This window comes from Strongylocentrotus purpuratus, unplaced genomic scaffold (assembly GCF_000002235.5).
Source record: "Strongylocentrotus purpuratus isolate Spur 01 unplaced genomic scaffold, Spur_5.0 spur5_scaffold_5, whole genome shotgun sequence".
NCBI classification, from domain to species: Eukaryota; Metazoa; Echinodermata; class Echinoidea; order Camarodonta; family Strongylocentrotidae; genus Strongylocentrotus; species Strongylocentrotus purpuratus.
Window position 1 is genome coordinate 16,501,152 of NW_022145611.1, and position 23,471 is coordinate 16,524,622.

At 35.2% G+C, this 23,471-nt stretch overlaps 1 protein-coding gene across 2 annotated transcripts in view; it reads right to left on the minus strand.

Moving 5' to 3' along the window:
* The window catches only part of LOC100889329 (ras guanyl-releasing protein 3), a 50,677-nt gene extending 39,771 nt beyond the window's left edge, over positions 1-10,906 (minus strand). For both annotated transcript variants that reach the window (XM_030998569.1, XM_030998568.1), the window contains exons 1-2: positions 10,751-10,906; positions 7,073-7,178 (exon numbers count right to left, since the gene is read on the minus strand). In XM_030998569.1, the coding sequence (XP_030854429.1) occupies positions 7,073-7,178; positions 10,751-10,898 (254 nt within the window). In that variant the 5' untranslated portion in view covers positions 10,899-10,906. The remainder of the gene's footprint in view (positions 1-7,072; positions 7,179-10,750) is intronic.
* Between the last annotated feature and the right edge of the window lie 12,565 nt (positions 10,907-23,471).

The window sequence follows — 23,471 nt, forward strand, 5'->3', positions numbered from 1 at the left end:
AATTATTGGAAATCTACAGACTTTTGAATGTATAATGAATTAAGGTATAAAATCCAAGGAATGCCAATGTCCCATATTTCTTCCAAACTGGTGATTAAGTGATTAGTTTAAGTCTTGAATAAAATAAGAAATCCAAGCTAACAGCGGGGCATCCTACCTTTAGAGCTCTACTATATATATGAATGACTTTTAAAATGGTGAATGCAGGTGAAGAGAGAGAGAGAGAGAGAGAGAGAGAGGGGGAGGGAGAGAGAGAGAGGGAGAGAGAGGGAGGGAGAGAGAGGGGGGGGAGACATGAAGGTGTGAAGACAGAGGGAGGGAGGGAGAGAAAGAAAGATAGAGAGAGAGAGACAGACAGACAGACAGACAGGAAGACAGATTAGAGCGAGAAGGATCGGAGAGGGAGAGATAGAGAGAGGGAGAGAGAGAGGGAGAGAGAGAGGGAGAGAGAGAGAGAGAAAGAGGGAGAGGGAGGGAGAGAGATGGGGGAGGGAGACATGAAGGTGGGAAGACAGAGGGAGAGAAGGAGACAGACAGACAGACAGACAGAGGGGAAGACAGATTAGAGTGAGAAGGATCGGAGAGGGAGAGATAGAGATAGAGAGAGAGAGGGAGAGATAGGGAGAGAATCGATAAATCACATGAATGAGATGACACAAGGAATCTATGATTAAAACCTCCAGAAAGCAAGGATTAGTCACAGAGCGCTGTATCTAGAAATGGTGGGCAGTGGTTTGCATGGTCAGTTTACATCGAGGCAATCGGTTCTTTTAATAATAACCTTTAAATGCCCAAAATTCATCAAAGTGCATTCTATTCTGTAGAACTAAATGTACCTGATACACTCTTCAAAACACAAAAAAGGACAATCAGGGTTTCTTCTGCAATGATTCATTAAAAACTTGTTTACTTTCATGATAAATGGATTTCATCTGTAACCAATACTATATCAAGTCTCCGTTATTTGTAAATTAATTGCCTCAATGCTCAAATTTTCTGCACGTTCTAAACGTGTTTTTTTAATCTACGAAAGAGAAGTTTCCTTCTCAGTACATTCTGACCAAGCTCATTTCTAAAAAGAGGTAGTGTGGAATGAAATACTCCAGAAATATCTTTGCTAAATATTGCAGGGCTTCCCCCACATTATGGGGCTCAAACTTCCTAGTAAAGCTTCTAAAATTGATAATACAGATATAGTTCCTGCTAAAAAAAAAACATTACCCGCATTAATGATATGGCCTAGGGGTGTAGAAATAATCTAAAGGTTATTTGTGCAGATGTAATTAGGAAAATCACGATGTAATTTTGGCAGTCTAAAGATAGAAATAAAATCATGTGAGAGCATATGACTATGTGAATATCGAGAAGGGCTAGAGGGGTGTGTTCATCTTATCAGTAAAACATTCTTTCAACCTATTTTTGTTTTAAAGAAGACTTTAAGCACTCCTTCAAGAGATTCTTCTTTCTGAACCAGGCAAGTACAAAGTCCACTCAAACAAAAAGACAATGTCTTCTGTGTAAACATGAATGATTTGAGTTAGGTTACTGGGAAGGGGATAATCAAGAAAATACCAGTAATAATGTCACAATAAGTCCTTGAATATGAACATGACTTAACAGAGGTGTGTTCGTACCTTCTAATAAAAGAAAACCACTGAGAGATGTTCCCACTTGGAACAATTTCTCCTCAAATATGAACATGACTCGACAGAGGTAGGTCCTTAACCTTCTCACAAGTACTGAGGGGTGTCAGCACTAGTAAGGTTTTCTCTTTGAATATGGACATGACTTTAAGGGATGTGTTCTGACCTCCCAACAGCCAGTGATTGCTTTAATAGGGATGTTCCCACTGGGAATGAGTCATCAGGCATTAACAAGAGTGATTCAAGGATTATCGATTGGATTCGGATCCCAAGGTTACACCAGTGTCAAGGAAAAGATATCCTCTTCACTTTCAAACCCAAAGAAAAACATTTTCACCAAAAAAAATTAATTATCAATCAAAATAATATCCCAAATTATTGTTTTTAATGCATGCCTTCTTTTGTGTCTCCATTTCTGTGTGCTCTGGTGACAATTGCTTTAGGTGTTATTTCATTAAAGTAGACATTCATTGAAAATCACAAATATGGCCAATAATGTATCACTGGAAATCAGGAAGCTTATAGTTGACAATCAGATTAGTTTTAGGTCAACTGTGTATCAGACAATAACAAAATTAACACAAATAAAAGTACCTCTCAGGATTTGGGATACGAGCGCTTCTCCAGAAATTTAGCGATGTTTTGATCCCTGATGTCACATCAGGGACCAGTCCTACGTAAGCAGATGACGTCCTATAACTAATGAACTACATTTTCAATAGAACTATTTCTCAATAATAAGAGTTTCATTAATTTAAAACATGAACAGATTTCACACTATTAAACAAGTGAAGTGATGCTGATGCTGATGCTGATAATTATAATCCTTTGCTTTATAGTAGACATTCAGGGCAAGGATAAATGATCAATTAAAAAACACTGAAATACTCAAATTGAAGAGCCCAGAAAAAACAGAATGGATTTTGTTTGTTCCTGATTGAAACAAGTGTTGGTGTTTGCAGTTGAATGGCATCTTTTTATGAGAAAGGGTGGGGGAGGACGAATATAGAAAGAAAGGGGAAGAAAGATAGCAATATCACAAACAAAAGTCACAAAAAAAAAGACAAACTGCCATTGGTGAAATATTCATTTTGCTCATTCGAAAAAAGTTACATTATGACTTTCCTGATCTGAAATATAATTGGTATCTCAATTTTCCCTAATGTCAAAAACCTCATATAAACTTTCAAATATTTCCCAATGGATGTCATGGCTGTAGAGCTGTTGTTGCAAAGCTGAAAATAAAAACCCAGAAAAATGAAAGAAAGTTTGAATTTTTGAAATTATCACATTTTATCTGAGAGTGTACTGACATTTTCCTTTGCTATATAGTTCCTATAAAAACATTACTCTCCAAAACAACATGTTCTAAAAGGAGCTGAAAATAGTATAATTTAATTCCAGACAGTAATTCACTAAATGGTATTACAAACTTAACAACCTATTCCCTTGCTATAAAATCCTACTACTCTTCTTCATAATATGTTCTAAAATAAGAAAAATAATATTTTCCCAAAGATGTGATTTTTTTGTGTCATCTGGGAGCAATTTTCTGCACAGGGTGACCCAAAAATGCAAGAAGAACTCAATTTAGAATTTGTCACCATTTAGTCAAACAATATCAATGGAAAGAAGGGATCCATATTTTTATTTTATAAACTCCTACATTTGGAAATCTTTTTGTAAGGGTTACACAACAATGACAGATAAATTGATGTACTTGTCGTAGGCTCAGAGCATTATCACACACAATTTCTTTTCTTGTTGTTAACAAATCAAGCAAACCGATTATGACCACTTCTTAGCATGCATGATGGGTAAAGCGATAAGTTTGTTTTGATGCATCCTTCGCCCGAGCAAGACCCTGAACGACGTCGTCGTAGGGCGTTGCTATTTATGGAAGCTACTTTTCTGCGAGTCAGGTTTCTATTCTGAGATCAACATCAACAAATTTCTAGCCTGAAACCCACTTGAAATCTCAAACGGATGACGGGCAAGTTGTTTTCATCTCCCGTCTGGTTGCTACGACGTCCAGAGGGGGTTTGCACAGTCCAATATTTTCAAGGAAATAGTTTTCGTGAACAAAATGTTCTCGAAGATTGCAGGCATTGCATGACGCCATTTTCAAAACTCTCATACAGTGGATGTTTTATTATTGCTATAAAACTGTTAGGAGTCAATCTGCATGCTTAATATGCACACTTCTGTAAAGACACAAATAAATGCTCCCTCAAAAAGAACCAGCTGACGAGCAAACATGTTTTGTCAAAAATGCTGTTGACTTTTTTTTTTTGGAGCATTTTTTCTTCTTCATTCGTATAAAAAGGACTCCACGAGAAATCCAGTTAGAAAATTTCAACCATTTTCATGAATCCAGGATCAGCTTAAATGTGAAAAAGGTTTCAATAAGAAATCCAGTTGGAGAATGTTACCCAGCATTCTCTTGATTCCAGGATCTGCTTAAATATGAAAAAGGTCTCAATAATCCAGTTAGCGATTTTAACCATTCTCATGAATCCAGGATCTGCTTAAATGTGAAAAAGGTCTCAACTAAAAATTGAGTTAGAGAATTTTAACCTTTCTCATAAATCCAGAATCTCCTTATATGTGAAAGAGGTCTCATTAAGAAATCCAGGTAGAGAATTTTAACCATTTTCGTGAATCCAGGATCTGCTTAAATGTGAAAAAGGTCTCAATATAAAATCTAGGTAGAGATCTCTTTTTCCCCAAGTAATTTGGGCTTTCGGTCTTGATTTTTTCATTGCATTTTCTGAGACTGCAGAGCCACTCGCAACATGAAGCTAATTCCAATCTCACACAATCTCTGTAATAAATATATTGATAATCTAATCCTCGTTAACCTTTACAGCTGACAAAAACACGAGGTAAAATGGCTTACAATGGTTCTTCTTGTTTATCAGTACAGAATCAGGATTCTGATTATTTTCCTTGTACGGTAAATTAGATATCGTCAGGTACCTTACATAATCACTACTAGAATCTTTAACAGAATCCCCCTGGCAAATTAAGGAACTTTCTAACGAAGACATACACCTAAATAAAGATGCACATGCGTTCAAGTATAAACAGAAGAAGAAAAGCCCAGGAAAGCCACCTGAGCTACATTTGCAATTACAGCTAATCTTGAGCTGTCGTATTAGAATTCCATCTTGCGAGAAACTGACTCGGAGTATATCCGAATAGTTTTTTTTTTTACCCTGAACCAGGTGGGTTGCTTAGACCAACACAATAGAGACAAAATAACTAAATCCTGTTTGAAATCAGATTCAATGAATAGCGAGGCTCACATTTGCATTGATGAGGCCAGGTGTCAGTTTGCAGGCACAAACTCCTTGTTAGTATAAAAATCAACCTTAAACAGGGAGATGGGAGGGATTCTCCCTGCCTTAAACAAGGGAAACGCTCTAGGCGGTTTCGTCTGCATTACACAATTCGATATGATGAAAAATTGATGTTGGGACATCATTTATAGGCAGGGTGGCCCATTAGCAGGCCCCCTAAAATGAAATCCTCTGAATATAATCAGCACTTTGAAGTGAATATTGACTAAGAATCATCAGAAGATTTATTTACTACTACTTGTACCAAGATTGATAAATTTAATGAAATATGTACAAATAACAAAAAAATATTTATTTATTCTCATATTAAGTTGTTAAAACATTATCCATTATCCTGAAATGACCTTTGACCTTGACTTAGTGACCTGGAATTTGTGTCATATGATTTGTGATATTTAATAACTCATGGGGAAAACGTTTCATGGAATTTCAACATTCACTTATGAAATTATGTTAAAAATTCATTAAAATACAGTTAAGTTTATTTATTCTCATATTAAGTTGTAAAAACATTATCCAAGTCAATGACCTGAAATGACCTTTGACCTTGACTAAGTGACCTGAAATTTTACTCACATCATTGCGGATACTTGATAATCCTTTAGTCTTAAGTTTTATTGAATGAGAATTTATACTTTAAAAAATTATGTTAAAAATTCAAACACTTAACCTAAGGTTACGTTTTTGATGTTGCCGCCGCCGTCGCCACTGCCAAAGCAGCTCCTATGTATTTGGTTAAAAATTGACAAATAATTCAAATTTGTCAGCAGGCATATTCACTTCTTGATTTTCAGTACAAGAGATGTTTTTTTCTTTTTCTTTTCATTTCATTTCATTTCATGACATAATTCCGGTGGGGGGGGGGGGGGCAGCACATATCTTCAATAAAATATACTGCAATTTATTTGCAGTTCAAATGAAAATAATAACTTGTTTAAATGACACATTAAAAACCTGACTAAGCCCAATATTCATGGTATTGCTGCTCATAAAAGATGACATTTCCATCCAAAGAATTTGGAAAGAAACTCATTTGCGCAACTTTTGCCACAAAATTCAAGTACATCACCATGGCGACCCGGAAAGACATGAAAGAATTCAAGTGCTGGGGAAAATGATGATTTTGTGAATAAAGAAATGGAGCTCATGAAGGGAAAACGGTGGAAACATTTCTCTGTGTTCGAGATATTAAAATGTCGGGTACTTTGCTCTAATAAATAAGTGCTCCACTTTCTACATTTTCAAGATCTAAAGAACGGTCTGAAAGGAGATGCAGGTATCCACAATTCTTAACGTTCCATTCTTGCTCGGAAGAAAAGCGACTTTATGTGTAGTAGTCTGTGTCCTTGTTAGCAATTACAACAAAATAAAAAAGAAAGAAAAAAGCAGGGCATGTTTGAAATGTCAGATGAATGTCAGAGGATGAGAAAATTGCAATCAGACTGGGTGGGTCTACTTGCATTTTACTGTAACATAATGAAGTAGGATGCAAATGATTGTGGTCATAGATATTTCTGTTCGCTAGCGGGGTGCAAGATCGATGATGTCTGTGATTTTCTATCAAAATTGGTACACAAATACATGAAATAACAACTCAGTGAATAAAAGTAATGAAAACTGGCTCCAAAATTTCTGATAATAAAGCACAAATTATGAACTGAAACTCTTGCAAGCAGATGAAGAAGAAAAAAGAGAAAGTAAAAATGGAATTATACATGTACCTGACAGAAAAATACCTTATAAAATGTATCATAATATAATGACAGGTATACAATAGTATGTACAAGAAACTAGACTAGACATATTTCAATATATTATCCACTTGGAGTTAGAAGAGTGTTCACTTATATACTTCAAAACAGAGCAAATTATATAGAAAAATATGTTATGGAATAAAACATCAAAATCAGATTATTATAAAAAATGATTGTTGAAGTATTTGCAGATACTTCTCCTTGTTGGGTCTGCTGACAGCTAGAAGGGTGTTAACTTAACTCTATTGATTAATGTCCTTACAGCTCTTAGCAGACACATTATTTTGTAATTTGACAATTTTGAAAAGGATATAGAATCTTGAACTGCTTTCCCAGTTCTTCTGATGTCATGATCCATTTGTGCATGAGAAACAGGACCCTCGGAAATGCCGTCTCCTCCACTAACGAACCATGCTCATCTGAAAAGACAAAAACAAACAAACAGACACACCCATTTTTAATGAGAGAATCGCAATGGGTATATTGGTATAATCCCTCAATTTTTAGATATTAACTATGATACATACAAAATGATACATACAAATAGATATTTGGTTTTAAACAAACCGGTATAATAATTCGTCTGCAATATACACTTTTATCCAATTTACTCTCAGACTGCCTAAAACTGTAAACATATTTTAATCCGTTGTTTCATTAGGTCATTAGTGTTCCCTTCTTTTATATATATTTTTTTAATACAAGTTCATGCCCTTGCCAATTTTTTGACTTGGGTCTTTTTCTCCAAAGTAATGTGCAATATCTAATTCGAAATTACACTATATTGTTATGTAAATACTCATTTTAATTTTATTTGAACAACTTTCTCGATCTAGATGACTGCTGTCATTACATTTATATTAAAGGGAAAACGGAATCTCTATTCATTTTGACTTTTACGGTTTAATTTCATCCCATCCCATAGGTTTTTTTTTAATGCTTAATTTCATTTTTTGTAATAGAAATGTTTGTTTAGCAATTGTTAAATACTTTCTCAACTCTTTCACTCAAACAACTTCCTTTTTTCTTCTCCATTCTCTCCTTCCCACCGTCTTGGTTCTTCAACATGAAAGTATATTATAACATTACTGTATAACTTTGTTTCGCAATTTCGATTTCATCTTACAATGACTTACAATATGTATTTTAGTTTTGTATATGTTTATATCTCTCTATATTTTTAATTTGTTTGTAAATTGAACATTTTCAGCCGGCGAGCTGCTTGTTTGATGTGATTTCTCAATAAACCAAACCAAAAAAAAACATATATAAGAGGATTAAAAGGCCAACAACAACAACAATACTAATATAGATGCTGCTTAATATAATATATATGATTTGTATGGCCTCTAATCCACTTGAAATCAATGCAGTAGTGCAAAAGATGATACTAAATAAAAGCACTATACATAAAAGTAACACTCGAGTACGATACAACATATAAAAAAAAAGGGAAAATAAGAATGGAGAGCACAACTAATTATAGGCCGATTCATACAGATTTTTTGTAAAGATTATTTTAACACTTCAACTGATCTGTTTTTTCTAATAAACAATGAACACAGGCTTTTCATATCATGTGATAACAAATATAATCAGGACAATGTTTGTTTTTTTTTTTTGGGGGGGGGGGGGGTGGGGTTCTCCAGCTGTATACATCTCATACATGATAAAAATACCTGCAAACCAAATACAACTTTTACAAAAAAATTATACTGCCAGTGTAAAAAATACCTGGGTAAGGGATAGAAGAGTGATGTAATAGCAAAGCTACGAAAGGATTCTGAACAATTTAAAAAGCTCTTATTATAAAGACAAAGAAATACATTTATATTTTTTCTTCCAGGGAATCTCAATTTTATGATGCTGAACCAAAAAATGCACTCATGATTTTTTTTTGTTCACTGGATAATTGCCTGTGTAAGGATACTCCTTGTGTAGTAAATGTAAATTAAACATTTCAAACATAGATAATACATATCACTGAAATAAAAATGAATGGATGCAGAGCGAGATAGTGCCCCCATTACTAGTATTCCCTTTATCATAGCTTAATCATCCAAAGAGTCATTTAGACAAATTAATCATCGCGCATCAGCCAGACAGTCCTCGTTTGATAAGACACATCGCTAACGTGCTGGTCGACCTCATCAGTACAGACGTGCGGCGTGGATGGAGCCTCAAATCTGTGCCTCGCTCATGCCCTGGATAGCCAACAATAAGCGTCCATCATCGCTCCGACGCTGACAGAGTCACGTATTTGATCGCTCGTCATCTCTTAATGACTCGTAATAACTATTTGATTAAGGCGCTGATATTAATTGATCATGGAATACATTTGGAGCGACGTAAATCAGCCATCAGTAAGGCAGTTTAATAGTGGTTGACAGAGTATACTATTGCCTGGCAAGGGGAAGGATATTGACGGAGAGAGAAGCTAGAAATAAATTTAAGATAAATATGATTCTGACTTATTTAATTAAATTACATTTACATTCAAACCTGTCTATTAAGGTCACACAAGGTAAATTTAACAGTTGCAAACTGCAGACAGGTGGCCTTTCTAGACAACACTTTCAGCATATATTTCTAGCTAGAGAGATAGAACATGTATAAATGACTACGGTAAACACTGATGTGGAAAATCTAGTGAAAATCCTCCATTTTAGTCATTTTAAGTCATGCAGTAAAAAGATCTTCATTCAAACATACATAGTTTGCTATATCATATGTCAAACTATTATTTAGACAATACATTTTGTCTGTTCAGAGCCATAAAGGCATTAACTCTTTGTTTAATACAGTATTATATGTTTAATGTTAATGACCTTTTGCCTCCAAACAGATCATTTAATCATGAATTACAAATATATACATTTAACAACTGAATTATTCATAACCCTTGTAAATTTGATGCTTTTGTGTTTTTTGTAACTATAAAATGAAAGGTTGACTGGTTGAATAAGGGCCTTTGATAAATACTTTTACATATGTAAGCTTTAATATGTCACATTCTCTAGAATCACAATCAGGACAAATCTATTGTTCACTACATTAAAAATTACAAAACTTGGTAAAGGTCTGAATAATTTAGTTGTTCACTGTAAATTCTATTTTCAGTAAGCATGCAATATGAAAGTATTTGTAGACACATGTATAGTTCTATAAAATTATGCGAAAATTCCACTATCACTCGTTGTGGTTTTGTCTCATCATAAAGTAAAACAGTGTGTTTCCATGAGTTTTGTTTTAACAAGGAGAAAATGCTGCCAACTGAAGGATTTCAGTTCAACAGTGATTTAATCTTTACAGTGGTTTACAGATTAAGTGCATTTCCTTTAATCCAGAGTGGACATAATCACACAATCAGGAGAGAGAGAGGGAGGGAGAGAGAAGAGACAGAGAGAAAGAGTGAGTGAGAGAGAGAGAGAGAGAGAGAGAGAGAGAGAATCAAAGCGTTCGATACATTTTATAATGGAACTCATAATTTTACAGTCAAGGTTACATTCACATCTCAATCTCAAATGAATGTACAATTTAATCATTTGATTTATACATTTATCTAATGTAATTTATCCAGGGTAGCTTTATTGGCATTTCATAGCACTTTTATCCTAAGGAAGCCCTGGAATCTCTCATGGCAACACTATTTTGGGGTGTGGTTTTATCATAGTGTTTTTTTGTTCTGGTCTCGTTGATGTACCAAATTGCATCAAATCCACGAATTACAAAATTCTTGAATTTATATTACAATATTTGAATATGGGTAAAACTGTAACTTTCTAAAAACACTAAATTACGCCTCTAGCTCTCTCTTTCTTTCTTTCTTTCTTTTTTTCTCTCTCTCTCTCCTCTCTTTCTTTCTCTGTCTCTCTCCCTTTCTCTCTCTCTCTCTCTCTCTCTCTCTCTCTCTCTCTTTCTCTCTTGAATTCAAACCACTATTCTTTGACAAAGTAGCCATTAATTCCTCTGTTCTCTTAATAACACTCACCAAAGCAATCCACGCAGGTATTGGCTAGTTTGTCCATGGGAGCGCTCCGCAGGTTGAGACCAGCGATGGCGCTCTTATCATCTTCCATGGTGTCAAAGGTCGGCGAGAGCGGTTTCTTACGCCGCGGGCTGCTGGCTTCTTGCATCATGACTCCTATACCTGGACAGGATGATATAATAATTGAAATGATTGAGTTGAATAAAATCGTCCCAAACTGTATCCAATCTATAGCTTTATATATAGATTCATACCTTTACAGGAGAAACCGCATCGAATAAAAAAATGCATGAAATGCTAACAATATATACACTCTAATTAGCTTTCCAAGTCAATTCATTGAATAAATGCCATAGCGCCTTTCCTTGAAGTCACAAAGTGCTCACAATTTGTTCCATCACATAAGCTACACTGTAGCTTAAACTCAGTTTGTTGTCTTTAAAGCAACAGCTCAGCAATACATGCGCTCTTAAAAAATAAATTTTGGTACTTTTATTTACCATAAGAACCTTTTTCCCTCATTGCCAACATGATCGACCATCGATGACATTTTCACAAGAATTTCTACCTTTACACTACGGGGTCAAGCTACATGAGTTGATATAAAACTGATGATAAAGCCAATACTTTCCTTAGATATTGCTGTATTAGGGTACACCTGACAGTGAGCATTTCATAGGAATACAAATATATATACCAAGGAGGATATCTTTGGATATACATGTCTATTGCCTGCACAGTGCCAGAAGGGTGTTAAATCTGATTAATTTTACATATTAATACCCACCTCGCTCTAGAACATATGAATATATACCCACATTTTTCGATAATATACTTGTGATTGAACCTGAAAAATATTGCTCAATGCTTCATCATTGTACATTACTGACAAGCCTGAAATTAAAGCGCTCTGTTAATGAAACAAATGATTAAATCTGGTACACGATGGCGAGCATATCTATCTTAGAAGTTGATATAACCTTGCTTTCCACCTAGATAAACGAATCAACATGCTCTTCTTCTGTCCGTGCCTGCGTACTTATCAGATTCCGATGACCTCAATTTGAAATGACGTTGAAACAATGGCTTACAGAGGAGTTCAACGGTCTTTGCTTACACACAAGATATGCCAGGCATCACCGAGGAATCTCTACTTATCAGCAAGTACAAGCATCAGCATCCTTTCCATACCCTGAGATGCCTTTAGATTTGCTACAAGACTTTTGAACATATCTGTGGGTGGATAATTGCTTTGTGAGTGCCTCGGAATGTTAGATTGCTGTTGTGTTTATCAATGATTAAATTGAATTGAATTGAAATGAGTATTTATTGTCCATATTCTGGAAATTTGCCTTTCCCCCGGAATAAGTATACAATTTGTGAAGTTATGAAAACCAGGTATTGACAAGGAATTATCATCTGCTCAAGAACCATAATGATGTGAACTGATGTTATTGCAGCATTAACAAACATTTGACTCTGAGGAGATGCTGTCATCTTTAAATGTTGTATCCTTTTTAGGGCAAACTTCATCGTTGGAGGCATCACTTTATAATGTCCAACATATTCAGAGAAATATTGCCTGTTCTATGGTGGCCTTCATAATTAAATGTTTTATAATGGTTTACTTCGGACTGCAACTCTTATAAATCTGGTAAGAAATGCAGCATCTTGAACAACTGGATACCTCTTGATATTTGAAATTCTCTAAACCAACTGAAACTGCTCTAAACAACACAACACTGACCCAAACTGGCCCACATATTGCCCAAGCAATGTTACCACAGGAGACTAAAGATATCGCAGATAATATTTGCCAACCAATATGAACAGTATAAATTTGCAGATTACAGATTCATTATTTATATATGAACAGAAATATCATCTGATTGAAATGATTTTTTTTCACTTTCTGCCAATGATACCATCTCCAAATGCAACAAATCTTGAACCTCCCTTCTCTTCTCTTTATATTTTATCAAAACCCACTTTCAAATGGAATGTACTATTGTTATCATAATCATGATCATCAACATCATCACATTAAATCATCAACATCTTCATCACCAATATTATCATAATCGTCATCTTAAATCATCATCATCATCATCATCATCATCATCATCATCATCGTCATCGCCGTCGTCATCATCATCATCATCACATTAAATCATCAACATCTTCATCACCAATATTATCATAATCATCATCTTAAATCATCATCATCATCATTATCATCATCATCATCATCGTCATCGTCGTCGTCATCATTATCATCATCACATTAAATCATCAACATCTTCATCACCAATATTATCATAATCATCATCTTAAATCATCATCATCATCATTATCATCATCATCATCATCGTCATCGTCGTCATCATCATTATCATCATCACATTAAATCATCAACATCTTCATCACCAATATTATCATAATCATCATCTTAAATCATCATCATCATCATTATCATCATCATCATCATCGTCATCGTCGTCGTCATCATTATCATCATCACATTAAATCATCAACATCATCCTCATCGTCATCATCAACATCATCATCTCATCATCATCATCATCATCGTCATCATCACGACCATCATCATCTCTACATCATCATCCTCACTATCCACTTAAATATCACTATATGCATAAAACAAATACTGCACGGTGCTAACATTAAGGCTAGTCGACGACGACGTCTCAAGATAGACAATCTCCCTTACCAGTCCCTCTCAATGCATCAAACCACTGAGTGCCAAGGTCATTGCATGTATTTCTCAACATCAATTCCACATGAACGAGCAACGGTGCGGACTGCATCCCCCACGCTAATGCCCCGACGATCCCCTTATGCATATGAGATGAGCGATTCAGAGTTAGGCTCCTTGTCATCCCGTTTGTGAAGAGATAAACATTTCACAGAACCACGCAATTTCGTTTATCGCTATTCCTTCAGATGTGTTTTCCTTTTGTTATGCCTCAGTCACACCTTTGCGTACTTGGCTTGCGTATTGCTGCGTATTTATGGCAAGCCGTTTTAACATTCCTTTTTCTTGATATCAAGAAATGATTTTCTGTTGTAAAGCAATGGCAATTCTTGTCTTGATATCAGAAATAGGAATAAATGTTAAAACAGTTTGCCATAAATACGCAGCAATACGCAAGCCAAATATGCAAAGGTGTGACTGAGGCATTAGGGATGTATATTTTTTTTATACGATTGAAGGTGTGAAAGTGGGAATCGGGTGGAGTTTTTACATGAACTCTAATTAAGCCCATTCATGAATGTTCATGAGATTCATGGAGTGCGTTCAATTTCTTCTGTTTCACAGAAATATGGTATTTCTATTTTCCATTACAACTTTACCCTTCATATATTTTTTTCTTATAATCACTGTTTGAAAAAAATTCATATTGATTATAAACACTGTTCATGGATATTTTGTACCTGGATATATATGTATAAGTAATAATTAGATGGTACTTCACAATGAAGTCTGGATTATCGAAAGACTTTGAAAAGATTTAGAGAGCACGTTTAATTTTCCATATTTTATAGAACTATGTTATTTCTGCTAAGTTGCCCTTCAAATCCTACTCATTACACTTTTATATTGTTTTGATATTTTGAATGTGTAGCAGGGAGTGAAGTGGTGTATTCAAATTAAGTCCGAATTACTCATAACCTTTTATAGTAGTCAAACAATTCATTTCAATTAACTATGCACTTTCCATAAAACTCATCTTCCAGATTCATAAAAAATCTGTTTGTATGTCTGCAGAATTTTCAAGTGAAGTCTGAATTGCCCATGAGTGTTATCTAAAATCAAGGGTTAGGATGTGCTACTTTAAAGACCATCAATACTACTGGGCCAGAAGGGATTAGACCACACAGCGAGGTCACTGACAGGTGGCTATCTCATTAACTTAGCTCTCAACTAACATAAGAAAAAGAGGATCATGGGGGACCAACAGGCACCGATTGGGGAAGTTTTCTATATAGAGGGAGCAAGTAGCTACAAATAGGACAGTGGGGCTTTAAAGAGATTTGGATTTCTACGAACCATAACCACTTTCCCCATAGCCTCATCATTCTCCTTTAAGACGTGAATCTTGCGCATTATACATACATTCTTCACGTTGGTCAAATGATTACTTTAAATACATCAGTGGGATGGCTTTTCAAATGAATTACTTCTAAATTGTCATACCCATTCAAGTAATGAAATGCTACTTGGACAAGATTTGTGTTTCAACAAATGAAGCAATTTCCCCTATATACATAAATTTTGGTCACGTAGCTAGAGTAAAGACGCAAAAGGGAACAATAACGGCTTTTCACATGATGTCAAGTAAGTCACGAAGATCATTAAGATGTAGGCTGAGGACATTCAATTTTGAAGTAATTATGTTTCTTGGAACTATGCAACTTCATTATGGGCTGTCCTTTGTATGTGTTGGCCGGTGTTGTTTTATTAAAGATACAGATGACTCTTACTGACTATTACAATTATGTATGTATGTACTAGTGGGGAATAGAGCAGATTTTGACTTCAAAACAAGTTAACTTAATCGTAAGTGTACCAGTAATTAAGATTCAGAGAGAAAACATTTTGATTTGAAGGCGTTGACATTTAACATAGCTACACATAATCTCTATAAACACTATTATTCACATTGGGTTCCTCCCCTCCCCTCCCTTCCTCCCCTCCCTTCCTTCCTTCCCTCCCTCCCTCCCTCCCTCCCTCCCTCCCTCCCTCCCTCCCTCCCTCCCTCCCTCCCTCCCTCCCTCCCTCGATCCCTCCCTCCCTCCCTCCCTCCCTCCCTCCCTCCCTCCCTCCCTCCCTCCCTCCCTCCCTCCCTCCCTCCCTCCCTCCCTCCCTCCCTCCCTTTTCCTCCTTGCTTCTTCCTCCTCCTCCTCCTTTTTTCTTTTACTTCTCCTCATTAAATCCATACAAAGTAATTAATTTTGAGGATACTATTCAACATTCTGAAGGCTTAAACAAAGTATTCGTCCACAGTGTTTGGAACAAGGAAAACTAAACAGACACACGTCAGGCAAATTATTCGTTCACGATTCGAGAATTATCTCCACCAGCATGTTTACAAAATGCTATAAAAAATAAATGATATACAATGATCGCTGATCATGAAACAATTAACTTTTATAGCAATTTAAAGTAGATCAATATTTTTCATTAAAAAAGAATTCATTGGTACCTTTAACTCCTGAATGAGTATCATGCAAGGTGTGTATTAAACTTGACAGCCTACCAGCACATTTACGCTTCCAGCTTTCGACGTGGAAAAAGAACATACAGCTGAAACAGAATATCCCACTAACCTAGTCCTCATTACATAGGCATATAACCATGAACCTAGACTCTTTTCTAGGTCCACAGTACTATGTTATGAACTTGTACTCCACATGAAAAATGCAAGGTATGATAACAAGATATAGCGATGCTGCTGTTGAAGCATATTTGAATGTGTTTAAGTTGTTTTAAATCAACACCCACTAATATAGAATACACGTTTGTGCATGTTGGTCCTGTTGGTATGAAGAAGTCATGCTAGTTTTGCAAACCATCTTAATTATGCGAAGTGTTAAATGTTATCATAATAGTTTGCAGAGCATGCAACAAATATTGTCTTCTGAGAACATCTCATTTATATTTACATAAAATGTATGCCATTCTGGCTTCAAGGAGACAATATTATACAAGGAGATAAGCTAAACACTGTCAATTATGAGAAGATGCTTTTAGTATTTCCTAGAAAAGTATAATTTGATTCTTATATCCTGCAGGACGATAGCCTACATCCTTGCCCTTAAAGTTTGCTTTGGCCAAGCGCAAAGAAAAAAAAAAACTTCCACGACTCGACAAAGCGTCCTTGACAAGCGAGAAAGGCTTGATGTCCTAAAACCAAAGGAACTTGTTGGACAATCGTTATCCAACTCTACAAGGAATTTGAACTTGCCTGGGGATGCAAAGCCTGGGTAATTGGAAAAATCTGAAAGCGGTCGGGACCTCGCAGGAAACAATATCTCAGACTTTGAATAGCGGGGATAAAATTAAGCGTAAATATGTGCTTTGAATATTTATGACAAAATCAAATTTCAAGGTGTTATTTAACATTGGGAGCTATACTGACATCATTTAATGATTAGTGATTATGCAGAATGTATAGAATTTCTTTTTTATGTATCCTTTCTTTCAGTGCATGCCATTCAAGTCACAAGGCACACAGACGCTTTGTATTTCTCGTTAAAAATATCAGATGTCTAAAATAATACACAAGCAAAATTGCACAATTTCGAAACCTTCTTTTGTTATCACATCAGAAAATCTTAATAATCAGATGATCAGAGAATATATGAACGCTTTTGACAAAACTTCAGATTTTTATATTGTATACTTGATGGGGGAGGATCCGTTATTTTATTTTTTTCAATTTTTGTTGTTTACCTACTATGGACCAAGGGGTGTGAGAAATGAAGTATGAGACTGAAACACAGAAAAACACATTAAAAAAATATAATGCGCTGAGATTTGATGAGTTAAACAGACTTTTAAAAAATACCCTGAGGTTACCGCAGATATTTGATCCCAAACAAAATCAGAGGGGGGTGCCGTGATTCATTTCCCATTGCTCTCTTCGAAGTTAATGATAAATACAGATGATCTTAGCATTGACGTACATCTGTATATGCAATATACCAAAAAAAGGTCATAAACATTTTACCGAAAACTCCTATTCTAGAGCAAATTTCAGTACCCTTCCTTGTATTACCAAATAGAAATAATAATTGAATAACTTAGAGGCACTTTTGTAAAACAATAAGCTATTGTGATGAGAAATTATTAAACAAATTGTTGATGGTTGTTTTTGTGGCAATATAAAAACCTTAACGAAATACCAAAAATCTGGGTTATTCACTTTTTTCACAACATGAAACTTTTGCAAATCTTAATTATTTATTGAATTTGCACCATTTTATCATTCATATTATTTGACATTACAATACAGGATGTATAACTATGTCAATTTTCTTACACATTCCCATATATGAGAGAGTATGCTTCTGCAATTATGTTTTTAGACAATGCTCTGTGCAAAAGAAGCATTTTTGTGAAAATGAAAAGAAAATTATTTAATGCTTTACGAAAGGTGGCCAAGCTTCATTTATTTACTTTGGTATTGTTTGGTAATGTATGAAATACAGTTGCTTCTAATAATAAAATGAAATTATGAAACATGGAATCTTTGTGTTTTAGATTAAGTTTCATTGAAGGGTAAGGTTGCTCCCGTCTCTAATCTTCTAGTGAAATGAGACGTGCAATTGATCTGCTGAGCTTACCTACCAGCAAATTTTAACTCTAAAGGCTCATATACATGTAGTTTGCATTTGTATATAACGACTGGAATACACGTTTGACACGTATCCATCATGTGAACACTGATAGTACACCATTTTATGATGTCAGTGACAACAAATTTGCACAGTATACAAAGAAATGTACTTCAAACACAATACTGCATCTGTCTATATTGTGGAAGGGAACCTGTATAAATACAACTTAATAGTTTTATTTGTGGTATGCCAATTTGATATCTACCGAAATAAAATGGATAATTTGTTGGTCAATGCAGTCAAAGATGTGTATTTTATTTATGCATAAAATTAACGAGTCATATGCCTAAATGTAGTATCTAAGAAAAGTTGAATATTTGGTGCAAAATCATACAGAAATGTCATGAGTCATGAAGTATCTGAAAAATATTGGAGTTCCATGATTCAACTATAGATTTGAAACTGGATCCTAACGATATTTGACCATCTGTCATAAACTAAATAATAAGTAACTAAAAATATTGGTAAACCCAAAAGAGTTAATATTTTCCCTGTCAAACAAGCTTGATCAATATATTGTACACATTACAGATAATGTTACATCTGTCTGAAACATTTTAACATAATTTGATGAAAATGCAGCTCTTTCCCTATCATATAAGCAATAATTTTCAATTACATTCAAACATGGACAAAAGCTATGAATTTAAGTGATTCCCCCGTTGACAAAAGTAACATTAAGAAAATCATTTAAAGCTATACACTAGTACATTCTATATGCGAAAGAGAATATTTAGTGTTATTAAATATGCTTACGATTTACTTCCGTTTATGTTAGCAATCGTATAGCTTGTTTTGTTATTTTTGGAGAGCTCTAAGAAAAGAATCGGCAATATGTACATGTCGCATACACTATCATTAAATGCACTTAACGTATAAAATTCATGTAAAAAATATGTACCCGGAATGCAAAAGTTCACTCTTCGGTCTTGTGGTATGGCAAAATATGTATGACGCATAATGTTGGTGATATAGTAACTGGTCTGCCATATCATACTGGCCTGGAATAAAAACACTCCGTCTCAAAACAGCAATTAATGTATGCAAATACATTACCCCACATTTTACAATACCATCCTATGTCAACAGAGAACAAAACGATCAGTTTGTCCGTTGAGAGCCAGAAGGCTCTTACCTCTGGTTAAGGTATATGAGTTAATGCCCTTATGGCTCATGACAATTTCTATTTTTTTGCCCGTTACGTCAAGTTGATATTGGGGGTGGGGGGCAAGTCAATTAGCTACAGCCCTCGCCTAGCCTGCGAGAATTACCGGGTGCTGTACATACAGATGAGCATGGAACGCATGTTTACATAGACATGTATTGATGTACCGTTGTGTACACGATGCAGGAGATTTTCCATTTACAGGTCATGTAGTGTGCATACACTGAGCCTGGTGTATAGTGAGGAGGGGCAGAGTGGATCGGTAAGAAGAACACTCTGAAGGGTGACGGGAGAACATGAAAGAGAGAGAAAGAGACAAAACAGATATATATATATATATATATATATATATATAGAGGGAAGGAAGAGAGAGGGAAGAAAGAGAGAGAAACAGAAAGAGTGCGATATAGGAAAGAGAGACAGATAGATGGAACTAAAAGAGAGAACGAAAAGGGGACGAAAAAACAGTAAGACAACAAAAGTGAAAAATGAAAGACAAAATAAAGAATGGTAGAAAGAGCAGGACAGGGACAACTGAATGAGAGAATAAGCAAGAAATGATGGATAGATGTAAATTCGAGAGATAGAGAGTTTTAAAGGGAACAAAGGAGGGAGAGAAAGAAAGAGAAAGAAAGAGAGAGAGAGAGAGAGAGAGAGAGAGAGTAAAAAAAAAGTAGGAGTGAGAAAGGGACAAAATTATTGAGACCATTGGTACTTTTTGTTTTTGACTCCCCTAAATATCCAATACTGTTATGCCCATGTTAAGAGATAAAGAAAAGGGGAGAAGAGAGAGAGATAGAGAGAGAGAGGGATAAAAGGGGATAAGCAAGAGAGAGCACAATTTTCTGTAACACTCAAAGCTCCATTTTACTCCGCGGCTGTACTATACTGTGGGAGGGAACAGCATAACATTCACCTCATTACTTATACATATGCGCTCCATTGCGTCCATTAGCATGCAATATTAGCACACTACTCAATTAATCGTACAATCAAGATACTGGCAAGCCAGTAAATAAATGATCATCAAGGCTAGAAGGCAATAAAAAGCAAGAATTCATCCTTGAGAAATGTGATAAAATACACTGAAGGCCCATTTACACAGCTCAAACACCATTTTGAAAGAAATCATTGATTTTGGGGGACTGACATTTACACTAATGGAAAAACCCATAAGAAACCATTGGTGTTTGCTCATTCCCATTTTTGGGGGTGATTTTCACTGCTTTTCATGCGATTGCACAGAAGCGAGGAGAATCATGTGACCCCCCCCCCCTCCCCCCCCAAAAAAAACAAAAACAAAAACAAAAACAAAAACAAAAAAACAGAATCATTCACAAATGTTTCTAGAGCAGGCAATTACACTGCAAAAATGATCATTGAAAATTCTGCCAACGTTTAAAAAAACTACTCTAGAGGTGGATCTTACGATTTCGGTTTTTCGTCGGATTTCGTGTTAGTTGCTTACTAACCATCGACAAAACACTGGAACGTGAGAAAAAATAATTTTTACTTACAATGTAAATGGGGCTTATCAAGCTAAATTGTGCATTCCTAATCCCTCCTTCAACATCTACTATAGATGGTCGACCTTGCCAGCAAAATGAATATACTTCATCAAAACCATATTGAATTTCTTGCTCAGATATCAATTTACTGCAGTAAACGTAGATTAAGGTGAAGCAACCTTTTTAGCTTGTAGGTGCAATTTTGCAATAGAAATTAAGGTGAAGGCTTTGAACTCTTAATCTGAACAAGACTGAGATCAGCTCAGGCTTTGTAAAAGGTTACAAAATCGGTGTAGTTTTCATCTAGGTAAATAGTTTTTTTCTTCAACATGCTGGTATGGGTTTATATTCCTCAATATTCAATATTTAGAAATACAGCAACATTACATTTTTGGTTTAATTGTTTTCTCATATTTTGGTATAACATTTTTCATATGTTTTGATGTTTATCATGTTCATTTACCTAAGAAACAGACACCACGGTAGGCATTTTTAGATGTCAAATTTGCCTTTTAATAATCTTTGGTTGTGAAAGGCTGAAAGTCAAAATCACAAAAAAGGATCCATTAAATCAATTTTGCCTTCGGGATAACTGGTATTACTATAACAGCTGTACTGACCCATTAACTGACCTTTCACCATTTTTTGTCAGGAAGTGAAATTAGTGTACATGAGAATCATATCAGTATTACCTAGATGTGTTTGTGAAATCAAACAAAATCGAAGTCCAAATAGAAAAAAATATTAGCAGTATTTTGTGGACCGTTTAATTTATACTGCTAGTTATATTATACAACCTCGGTTGAAGAGATCCTTGATGAATTAACAAATCATCTTTTTTTTTTTTAGCCAGAAGGGCATGTATATATAAAAAATAAACATAGAGCTAATACACTTCTGGCTCTCTGCACAGAAAAAAAAGATAATTTGTCTATTCGAGTGAGGCTGTAGTATAAATATCACAAAATAATTGGTTCATCCCATTTCCTAAAAACCAATTATAATCACAAATATCAATTTTGTGCATCAGTGGTTTATTATGTCACCATCCATAGAGCTTATGTAATTTTGCCCATATCAATTTGAACTGACACATAAAACCAGATTTCCCGTTCAAAAAGAGGCCCTTTCATTGGAAGGATATCAGTAGTAAGAAAGTAACCATCATTTTTATGTGAAATAAATTTCATATCAAGCATTACACAGTAATAATTGAAATGCACTTGAATTTATTGTTGCCGATAACAATGTGAGCATATAGACTATACAAAATACAGCTAAAGCTGAACAAAAGGGTCAGATACAATTGTTAGAAGACTAGCAACACACCATTGTTCTACAATTGATCACTTTGGCAACTTATTCAAATTTTGTATCTTATCATCTCCCTCACAAAGCAGGAAAAATCATAAAAGCAAACAAAAATCTAAATGCGTTATCAAAAATCTATTATCGTTTTGTGACATCTATACTATCATTATTCGACCTCTACTCTGCTATTGTAGTATCATTTTGCAATTGCTCTCTCATGCAGATAATTGCTTCAAAACCATATTAATGATATAAGTCAAATCTACTAAATACTTCCTTTATATCACTAACAGTTTTTCAAATGAGAAAATTTGTTTAATAATTGTCAGAGTGATTAGACTTATTGGAAAAGCTTAATAATTAACATTTTAGTTGGCTTATAATAATCAATGAAAACATACCACCCTTGTTACGCGTAACATGTCATAAATATTTGAATTATCGATCCTGTAGACTATAAGTTAAGGTCAATTTACTGTGGTTAGCTGGTTCAGGCTTAACTCAAGACACAATGCACTCTGTTCAATTGTCAAATTAGAGCCAGTATTTGCAGACCACAATCCCCAGGCACCCCCTCTAATACTTAACACAGAAACAATTAATTCATTAGGCAGTTCGTCGAATTCAAGACAAGGAGTTGCATCTAAATTGTTGAGTTTATTGGTCTCTGACTCTCATTACTGCTCACCGCTACTACTCCATTGAAGGCTTTTTAACACAAGGCTGGTGGCTTGAAAACAATGTCACCATGACGATGATAACAAATTGATTGATTACCAGTCATAATTCGCTAATGGCTCAAAGTACTGACTGACACAGGGACAGATCGAGAGATAGAGAGAGAGACAGAGACAGAGAGAGAGAGAGAGAGAGATAGATAAAGAGAAAGAGAGAGAGACAAAGAGAGACAAAGAGAGACAGAGAAAGAGAGAAAGAGAGAGAGAGAGAAAGAGAATAGAGAGAGTGAGAGAGAGAGAGAGAGAGAGGGAGGGGCAAGATGAAATTATGAAGTGGTAGGGTGAAGAGATGGAAGAATGGGGGAAAACAAAGAGGATGAAAAGGGTGATGAGATAAAGAGCAGGGGAGAGGAATGGGGAGACAAATTAATGAGTAGGAAGAAATATAATGAGTTAATGGGTTAAAGGGAAGAGAAAACAGAGAGAGAGAGAGAGAGAGAGAGAGAGAGAGAGACAGAGACAGAGACAGAAAGGGATATGTAAGAAAGAAAATCAGTCAATGACAAGGAAATGATTCAATGAATAGAAGAAGAGAGAAATGGAGAAAAATAATAAGCAGGTGAAAAGGTGTCAATGAA